At 45.2% G+C, this 10,669-nt stretch overlaps 1 protein-coding gene across 1 annotated transcript in view; it reads right to left on the minus strand.

The window, feature by feature from the left end:
- Positions 1-10,089, minus strand: part of AXIN2 (axin 2) — a 34,636-nt gene extending 24,547 nt beyond the window's left edge. Inside the window, exons 1-2 of the mRNA XM_038757231.1 lie at positions 9,263-10,089; positions 241-381 (exon numbers count right to left, since the gene is read on the minus strand). Coding sequence (XP_038613159.1) covers positions 241-381; positions 9,263-10,086 — 965 coding nt within the window. The 5' untranslated portion in view covers positions 10,087-10,089. The remainder of the gene's footprint in view (positions 1-240; positions 382-9,262) is intronic.
- Between the last annotated feature and the right edge of the window lie 580 nt (positions 10,090-10,669).

Raw genomic sequence — 10,669 nt, forward strand, 5'->3', positions numbered from 1 at the left:
GTTGTACTGAAGGGCAGACAGGACTGCCTTCATCATTTCCAGCCCAAAGACTCCACTCAACATGGCTTCATCATCTCCAAGTTAGTTGCCTTGAAGACTACCATTTTACAGACCTGAGGTAAGGGCGGCATAACCCACTGAAAGAGCTTCCTAGGAATAAAGAAAGATATTGGATGGAAAAGCGACACGGGAAGGTATCACTCTTCCAAGTTGTGGCGTTTTGGGCCGCAAAATACTTACACACTACTGTCGGTCATCGACATGGAGTCATCAGTCAGGGCATCGCTTGAGATTTCGCTGTCATTGGCGCTAGTTGCCGGGGCAAAGAGGTAACCAGAGCTCACGTGATATGGGTTAACCGGATCGTTCCTTTTGTAGGACCTAAGAAGAAGCAAAACAGATAAGTCTGGGGAGTTGACTCGCACCATGACCCAAGGCAAGTTTCAGACACAGCTCTGCTCAAATGAGCTACTCACCACCCTCTCCTCCAACAGCTCCACATTCTCACACTCATCCACTAGCTGGTCTGGTCAAGAAGCAACCTACCATGAAACTAGGCATCCAGGCATCCCGCAATTGGTGGGTCAGAGACATGGCCCCCATGGCTTATTTCTGCTGGAGGTCCTGATCCTCTCAACCCAATCTCCAAGTTGCTTAAGTGGAGACATCAATGATAGAACCCCAAAATCAGAGAACTTCAAAGCTCCAGTCAAACATGCCTATAGAAGCAGGACCTTTCTCTAGAGATGAACCATAATTCTGCCCCACTCTCCTTTTAAATGGGGAACACAGAGTGATTTCCTGTTCCCAAACCTCTCATCTCACAGCAGCAGTTCAAGCTGGAAGAAAGCTTGGGCTTCCCAATTCCCCGTTATTAAGTCAAACATTCTCCAGTGCCCAGATTTGTAATGGTTTTAAGATCTCCTTCTGCTCAGGTGTGGTAAGGCAAGGTGGGTCACATTAGGCAGAACTGTTTCACTGGAAACAGCATGGCCTACGTGGAAAAAGCACAGGTTTGCGAGTTCAAAGGACCTGGGTTCTAATCCCAGGTCTGTCAATTCCTTACTGTGTGACCTTTGCCAAGTCACTTAACTGAGAAGCAGCATGACCTACTGGATAGAGCACCAACCTGGGAGTCAGAAGGGCCTGGGTTCTAATCCCCAGTCTGCCACTTGTCTGCCATGTGACCACAGGCAACTCACTTCACTTCTCTGTGCCTTAGTTCCCTCATCTGTAAAATGGGGATTAAGATTGTGAGCTCCCAATTGCCAGGGCTTGGTACCTTGCCTGGCACATCGTAAGCACTTAAACGCCACTATTATTATTATTCTCTATGCCTCAGTTCTCTTGTTCTCCCTCCTGTTTAGACTGAAAGCCCATGTGGGACAAGGACTGTTTTCAACCTAATTAACTTATATCTCCCCCAGTACTTAGAATACTGTTTGACACATAGTGCCACTGTGAACTGGGTGGTTGGTGAGAAAGGGAGTAGGAACCATGGGTACAAAGACTTAAAGAGAGAAATTCAAAGGGAAGACAGATTTCTCTTCCTCTAACAAAAGTAGGAGCCACAGGTTTATACGCCTTAGCTCAGACCAGGGCACTGAAGTACGCCTCATTGCAGAGGAGCAGGTATTTAAGCCTGGCTAGGATTAGCAGACTTTCTGTAAGAATACATTCTTACATTCCTATGGGAGTGGGGAGAGGGGAAGAGAAATCAAGACATTTTAGACACACTTAGTTCGTGAGCCCAAGATTGGATCCAACCTGAGTAATCTGTCTTTATCTCAGGGCTTAGAAAGGGTGCTCAACATAGAGTAAGCACTTAAATAATAACAATGATAGTAATAATAATAATAATAATAATAACAAAGACACGAAGAAAGGCACAGGGAAAGAATCCAAATCAAACGGCAGGCATCTGGGGTAGGGGTGGCAACATGTGCTTTTGTTGCACTTGCAAATACTTAGTAAAGTACATTGCATTCAGTAGTGTTCAATAAATACCATTACTACTATGTCCTCTCAGGCTTATCTAATGACCTCCGATTACAGGGTGACAGGCCAAGAATGTGCACGAAGCAGTCACTGCACACTACTTGGCTAAAGCAAGGTTGTCGATTCTGTCCTGCCCAGCCTACTCACCAGGCAAGTGGCAACACAGACTTTTCTCGCCAAGGACGGGTGTGCCAACTCTGCCATTTCCCCCAAGCTCGGGCAGAGAAATGGCAGGGTCAGGAACAAAGGGAGTGGCTTCCGCTTGGTAAACTGCCATCTTTGACCACACACACATAAGATAACAGAGGGGAAATACATCCGGAAGCTCTGGCCCATGCCATACAATTCTGATATGGGTGTAAAAATAAGGCAACAAAGTTACCCAGACTACATTCCTGAGATTGACAAATGGCAACAGGAGACAATTTATGCATGACAAAAGAGCCTGGTAAGACCCCTTCTAGCGGGCGGGGTTCTGTTCTGATCTCTACAGTGTAAGAGAACATGGAGAGGGGTCAGAGGAAACCAGCAGAGAGGAGAAGGATGGAAAGTATAAGGTTCAAGGGAAGTCGCTGCAGTGGTATGTACCCTGGATGACTTGAAACCATTCAGCTTGGAGACGAAACAGCTAAGGACTAATTGTTCAAATTCCTAACAAGTTCTTTTTTTATGGTATTTGTTAAGTGATTACTATGTGCCAGGCACTGTACTAAGCTCTAGGATGGATAAAAGATAATCAGTTTGGGGTACGGTCCATGTCCCATACGGGGCTCTCGGCATCAATTCCCATTTTACAGACGACATTACAGGCACAGAGAAGTGAAGTGACTGGCCCACAGTCACACAGCAGACAAGTGGAGGTGCTGGGATTAGAACTAAGGTCCTTCTAACTTTCAGGTCCATGCTATAATCAGTAGGTCACGCTAATTCTCAAGGACTTGCCCAAGAACTATGGTCATCTGGCCTGTTCTCGTGGAGAAGAGAAGGAAATGGGCTGAAGCTATAGCATGAGGGATTTAGGTAAGACATTAAAGGAAGAATTTAATGCTGAGAAGAAGCGTGGCTCAATGGAAAGAGCACGAGCTTTGTAGTCAGAGGTCAGGGGTTCAAACCCCAGCTCTGCCAACTGTTAGCTGTGTGACTTTGGGCAAGTCACTTAACTTCTCTGCGCCCCAGTTACCTCATCTGTAAAATGGGGATTAAGACTGTGAGCCCCCCGTGGGACAACCTGATCACCCTGTAACCTCCCCAGCACTTAGAACAGTGCTTTGCAAATAGTAAGCACTTAATAAATGCCATCATTATTATTATTATTATTAAGAATTTCCTGTCAGCGAGGGGTTAGCCCCAGGAAAGGGAGAGTACAGGACAGGATGGTTGAGAAATCTTGTGAAACTTTTCTCTAAAGGCCCATAAAAATAAGAGATTTTCACGGCTCTGAAATGGTCTAAACTTCAGACAAGGGGGACTCCACTAGATTTCTTCCGGCCTATGGCTTGATTATGATGATTGCTTCACACATGTTTACCTATTAAAACCACTGAATAGTAGTAATAGTATTTATGAAGCACTTACAAGTGACTGTAGCAATAGTGTTTGAGTTTATTAAAGTCCTTACTTGTGTTGTACTAAGTACTGGGAAATAGTTCACAGGTGAAAGTTAGATGTGATCTCTGGGATCTCATGAATAAAAGGGGAAGGGGTGAGGCCTGACCACAAACACATAAGAGATGGAACAACAAAAACTCTGACACACACACACACACCCCATGCTTAGAAGAGCAAAAGTTTGGGCTCTTCGGGGCTTGTCTGTGGGCAACGACAGGTTTGACTTTTTTTTGTATTGGTATTTGTTAAGCACTTACTATGTGCCAGGCACTGTTCTAAGCACTGGGGTAGATATGATATGATATGATCTACCCCATAGATATGGGGTAGATTCAAGCGCTTAGTACAGTGCTCTGCACATAGTAAGCGCTCAATAAATACGATTGATTGATATGAGGTAATCCACTTGGACACAGTCCATGTCTCATGTGCGGCTCACAGTCTTAATCCCCATTTTTCAAATGAAGTAACTGAGGCACAGAGAAGTGAAGTGACTTGCTCAAGGCCACACAGCAGACAAGTGGTGGAGATCTACCACATTAACTTCACATCGGGGAAATCTGGTTTGCTGCCAGAATCCGTGTATAGTTATAAAGTCTTCGGTTTTAAGATGTTCATCACCTGTTCAGAATCAAGCTTCCTTCTTTAAGTGGATGTCCACATGACATGGGCAACATTATCTTTAATAGCTTCCTTCATCAAAAATTTCTCTTTTTGGTCACACGTCAACAAAAACGCAGTGACTATTTCAAGCTTTCACAGGTTGAAAGTGACTCACTAAAAATAACCCCGCCTGCTCTCCCCCGACACTAAACAAAGAAGACATCTACCTAAAATAGCAAGTTCTCTCATACAGCTTTGAAACCACTCTAAGTTTGTTACACATGCATCTCAATATAACTCATTCCTCCTTCCCCTCCCAAAATACTAAACTACTGGGTGAGCAGTAATTAAAATGGATTGTACTTCTTAAAAACCAGCTTACTAAAGTATTTTGCTTTCCTATAATTAGCTTATTAAAAGTTTAAACAGTTTGCTCCATTTTTAAGAACATGGGACTGTGTGGAGCCCTCCCACTTCTTTAGCAAAACAGATGAGGGCTGTTTTCTGAGAATTTATTTTTTTTAAAAAACGACCATGTTACAGTAATTTGTACCCAAGTGATTTCCCTAACATTGCTTTTTGCATCAAGTTGCTGCATGGATTGAAATTGGCTGGTGAAAGAAACCCAAAATGCAAATTTTTTTTCTCTCTCTCTCTCTCTCTCTCACACACACACACACACACAATCTTCAATCTCAATATGCAAAGTGTTTTCAGCTGTCAGATAGCAGTTGTTCTGGAGCTTCAAGGAGAATGTCTAATGTACTTTCAGACTATTCTTATCTCTTATCTTGATGTGATGACACACTGAATGTTGCTCTCCTTACACTATGTATGGAAATGGCGTTCGCACAAAGACAATACAATAGAATTGGACTTTTGGGGGCTCCTTCCTTGATCCCCTATCTTTACTCTGGCATTTAAAGTATCTGTGAGTATTTTATTGTCAATTTGGGTTGAAGAAAACACCCATTGGGATCATTTAACCACCACGATCCTGCAAGCACAACCACACACACACACACACACACATGCATATAACCTGCTCAAAGATTCTTCTAAGGCAGTACTGAATCCTATTAAAATATTGTTCCGAGACACTCAAGGAGTATTAAAAAGAGGGGGAAAAAAGGAAGAAAATAAATTTCAGCAAAATGACATTAATCCCAGCTTCCATCCCCTAATGGTTGGACACTGCTCCCAGCATAGCTTTACAATGGCATCATTTTCTTTGATAATTGAAGCCAAACTGGTTTCCAAGGGCTTCACACAAAATGAGCCTCATCAGCGAGTTCTTTCAAAGGACAGGAAGAACCCTGAGCCAGCAGAGGGCCATCTGCTAGATCCAACGGATTTTAAAGCGAGGCCAGGCCCACTGATGCTACAACAGAAGACTGAATGGAAAGCAGAAGAGTCCACCTTCAACAGGAATCAACACACAGTACAAAAGCCACACCATAAAGGCCAGAGTGCCGTTCAATGGGCCCAGCTACCTGTGTGGAAAAGGTGAAGTGGCCAAATCCTATCCCCAGGTCTTTCCCAGACTGAGCCCCTTCCTTCCTCTCCCCCTCGTCCCCCTCTCCATCCCCCCCATCTTACCTCCTTCCCTTCCCCACAGCACCTGTGTATATGTTTGTACATATTTATTACTCTATTTATTTTACTTGTGCATATCTACTCTATTTTATTTTGTTAGTATGTTTGTTTTTGTTCTCTGTCTCCCCCCTTTTAGACTGTGAGCCCACTGTTGGGTAGGGACTGTCTCTATATGTTGCCAATTTGTACTTCCCAAGCGCTTAGTACAGTGCTCTGCACATGGTAAGCGCTCAATAAATACGATTGACGACGATGACGACGACGATTTCCCCAAACATTCATTCACCTAGGGAGGTTTTTATATCCTGAGCTGCGTTAACACGTCTAGACACTCGCTGCAAGTGTACATGCTTGCTTTTAAGACCTGCCCTCCCAAGTCGGAGTAACCTCTTGTATTTGCAGGGACCATCAAAAAGACCACAGACAACATTCAACTATTTTAAGCTCTGTTTTCTCTCCCAACTATTTAAACTAAACAAATGTATACATGCCAAACAGAAACTGTTAAAAATTACTTATTCAGCTCAGGTAAACAACCGTGGGGTTGGGGGCGGGGGCGGGGGGGGGGGGGCAGGGAGCACTGGTCAATCAACTCTGTACATAACGTCTGACCTGAAAAATCACCAGCCATGCCTTCAGAGCTTAGTATAGATTGTGTGTCTCCCAGGTTGGACCAAGGAAAAAAAACCTGAACCCTCAAGGAGCCCAAGGCTACATAAAACAGTGAGATTTTTCTCTGACCACACCAGTAGAAATAAATGTTATTGCTATCCAATGTGAAGATTAAAGGGACAAGAATTTGTTTTGAGACTGGATCTTTGAGTTGTGAAGCAGTGTGGCCTAACAGAAAGAGCGTTGGCCAGGGAGCCAATGGTATTTACTGGGCACTTACTATGTGCAGAGTACTGTACTAAGTGCTTGGGAGAGTACAACACAGAGGACGTGGGTTCTAATCCTGACTCTGCCACTTTTAGGCAGTGTGATCTTGGGCAACTCACTTCACTCCTCTGTGCCTCAGTTTCCTCAACTGGAAAATGAGGATTAAGACTGTGAGCCCTATATGGGACAGGGCCTGGGTTCAACCAGATAATCTTGTATCTAGCCCAGTGCTTAGAACAGTGCTCAAAGAGCAAGCACTTAAAATGCCATAATTATTAAGTTTGCCTTCAAATCTCTCCTCTATTTCACCTTCCCTTGCAAGACCAAGAGATGAAGACTATCCCATGGAAAAAGTCCTGGAGCTTAGATCCGTTATGGTATTTTCACGGCCCCTTACGATTGGCCCAACACTGTGATAGGTACCAACAGAACAGATCAGACAGCCCCACACTTCAACTGTCCATCTCAAAAGGATGGTGCTCCAGAGGAGGCCTGCACAAGAAAACAGGTGTCACCATGGAAACTTGAAAGTCCCACAAAAATTAACTCTGGCCTTCCCCAAGATGGCAGCCACATTAGAAATAGAATATGAATCCTGTCACCATTGTATCAGGACCTCAGTGCTCTAACACATCAGTGAGTCAGCTGTATCCCCTATGTTTGGTGTCCCAGGGCCTTGGAAAATTAATCTCCCATCTCTCCTGAACACCCATAATGGATCTGTACAAGAGGTATAAGGGCGCAGTGAAATCCCAGGCCTTAAAGAATCATCTAAGGTATGAGTTTCCTCAACAAGTTCCAACTACACATCTAAAGGTTCCCCTAGTGCCCAAGGGATCAGAACACAAAGGCCCTGGATGAGTTTTGCAAAGCACAGAACAGCTACAGTTTGGAGGCACCTCAAAGTAGCAACACTCAGTGTGCTACAAGATCCTAAGGATGAAAAGTGGGGGTGGTTGGGAAAAAGGAGATGCACACAACCTGGATAGTGACTGTAAAAGCAGAGTCCTCTACAGTCTTCTAGACTGTAAACTCGCTGTAGGCAGGGAACCTTCCAACTCTGTTATACCGTACTCTCCCAAGCACTTAGTACAGTGCTCTGCAAACAGTAAGCGCTCAATGTGATTGCTTGACCATATCCTGTACCACAAGTGGGAGTCACTACCAGCCACTCCTCCTTCCCACCAGTTACAGTGAAAAATATTCATCAACCCCAATGAACATCTGGACAGCAGCCTTAGTGTTTTTGGAAGAAAGAAACAACACTTCCAAGGCCTGAAAGTCCCTCCAGGTCTTTGGGAGATGGCAACAGCAGAAGACACAACCCTCAACCATTCACTCTGACCATCACCCATATTCTCTTCTCCCCTAGCTTCATGGGCCAAGCCCAGATCAGAACATCCACCAAAAGACCCAAATCAACTCTCAGGAATCCTCCCAGCGTGGCAGGGCCCCCAGAAAAGCAAGCTCACAAAAGGCAGCCTAATGTCCCAGGAAATCGCATCTCGCCCCCAAATTCCCCAGCCATTTTTTCAGATCATTCCAGTGACTGAACAGTCCTTGGTAGGCAGAAGGACTTTAGATGCCTCACCTAAAGGAGAAAGAAGCCTCACTCTGCAATTTGGTGAGGGTCTAACATATGAAATTGCCAAATTGTCCTCCTAAAAGCTTGAGTTGCAGATGGACTGAGTCAAGAGTGGTATTCATAGAGTGCTTACTATGTGCACAGCACTGTACTAAACACTTGGTGGAGTACGATCAATTGGTTAGACATATTTCTTGGTTTGGCCCTTTCTCAGGGACCACTTGTCTCTGGACTTTAGGAAACAGCACTTGGTTCTGGAACCTCAGGGACCAATTCTAAAATATTACCTCCCTTACCAGAGAGCCAAGCAAAAGTGAATAAAAATTGCCTTTGAAAATACATTTGAAGTCTGAGTCCATGCAAAAGCTCCTAATTCCTTCCTGTTAAGCCAACTGACTTTTCCCCTGGGCACTTGGAAGTCTTTCTTAGAGGGCAATACTGGAGTCCCAATCTCAGTTATCTACTATCCTGGGCTTTTACCTTGACTCCAAGGTTCAAATTATATAGCTTCAACCCCAGCACTGTAAGTACATGCTATTTCCTGCTCAGCTACCAATACACAGCTGCTTCCCCTTTGACATATTAACACACTTCGTAGTGATTGGTGGTGAACTGACCGCCTCCAAAAATGGTGGTGTAGCGGATTTGGTGATTCATAACATCAAAGGCTATTTCCTCTCACTCAAGCCTTTCCAAAACCGAGTACAGGGTAATAACTAACCCATGTTAATGGCTCCTGTTTGAAGTTGTGGAACCACAGGGGAAAAGGAGAAACTAGAAGACTCCAAATCACCACCTTGAAAGCAAGGAAACACACAAGACCTGAGCTGTGTGTGACTGACAGATGTCACACTAGGGCATTTGAATTCCTGCATGTGCGAGCAGCACCTGGGAAGGAGGAACTCAATTCCAAAGCCACTCTTCCCACCCCTTAAAAGGGAGAGGAGAGGGAGAGAGAGAGAGAGAGACAGACATCTTTTCCAAAAGTCTTACCTGTATCCATTTTCAACCGTTTCTGTAGCTCTCACGTTTGCTGTAGCCCTTAGAGTTTTGCTGGACAGTCCAACCACGGAAGGCAAGATCTTGCATTTGAAATCTGCACAGCTCCACTCCTCTTCTTCATTCAAGGTGGGGAGATAACCACAGACCACCTTTAAGCTCCCGAGTCCATTGTTGCTCATGTAAGCAGGATTCTCCCCTCCACTCCTTACATATTCGAGGTATATGTCAGACGTCAAAAACATCTGGTAGGCATTTTCCTCCATCACAGTCTGAATCTCCGTCTGTGCTTGATCAAACATGACCGAATCTATAAGTTGCTTCTTAATACTATCTCTGATGAAGGTCTTGGTGGCCGGCTTGAGCTGCTTCGAGACAATACTGTTGTTTTCTATGTACCTTTTGTAAATAGCTTTGGCTACTCTTAGAGTTTTGGTATCCTTAAGATTCATCTGCCTGAACCCGTTGCAGGCGAACCAGAAGTCTAAAGTATCCACGCATTTTTCCCTTTCCAGGAAAGTCCGAAAGAGATAAGCACCGTCTTGATCTCCCAACAAGGAATGTAAGGACTTGCTCCATCGTGCCAGGGGAGAGTCGGGAGAGGCGCTGCCTTCTGGCTCTCCCAGGCCATCCTCATTTCTCCTGGGGTTGGAGGAGATGGACATCGCCTGGATGGTCTGGCTCTTCCCCACGTAGGGGTGGGTGGGCTGCTGGCATGATGTTTCTCCTTCTTCCCCTGGCACAGGGGGGCGGGGGGCGTCCTCTCTGAAGCTGCTGCTGGAGTCTGAGAGGTGACTCACCATCACCGCACTACTCATGGCTACGGACTTCTGCTCACACAAGGGTTTGTTTTATTTTTTCCTTTTTTTCTCCCCCCCCCCACCCCCCACCCCCGGTTCCTCACTGCAATCAGCGTGGTCTCTTTCTCAAGTCAGCAGGGGATCCTCTGAGCTTTCTCTCTGGAAAGAAAAGGGGAGGGGGGAGGGGGGAAAAAAAGAGTATTGATCTAATCAAAACCAGATCTACCCAACATCAAAGCAAGAAAGTAAACAGGCTTTTCAACTCTTCCCATTCAAATAAGGCCACGCAGCTATCTCCAATGCTGATCAAAAGTATCAGATATACTTTTTTCCAAAGGTGAATCTGAACTCTCAACATACTTTAGCAGGGCGGCTGGGGGGGGCGGGGATTTGGTCGGGGGGGCGTTGAAATAACTTTCAGTAAACTTGTTTCAGCCACAAAATCCAAACGCACCAAGCCAGACCTGTGTCCCGGGGGGTGTACTTTCTTTTTTTTTGGGGGGGGGGCTCCTCCTCCTGCTCCTCCTTCTCAGACCAGCCCACCTTCCCTCCCCTCCTTCTGATAACATCGCCTCCGAGAGACACCAACTTGGATCCGATC

The sequence above is a fragment of the Tachyglossus aculeatus genome, chromosome 15, assembly GCF_015852505.1.
Source record: "Tachyglossus aculeatus isolate mTacAcu1 chromosome 15, mTacAcu1.pri, whole genome shotgun sequence".
Taxonomy (NCBI): Eukaryota; Metazoa; Chordata; class Mammalia; order Monotremata; family Tachyglossidae; genus Tachyglossus; species Tachyglossus aculeatus.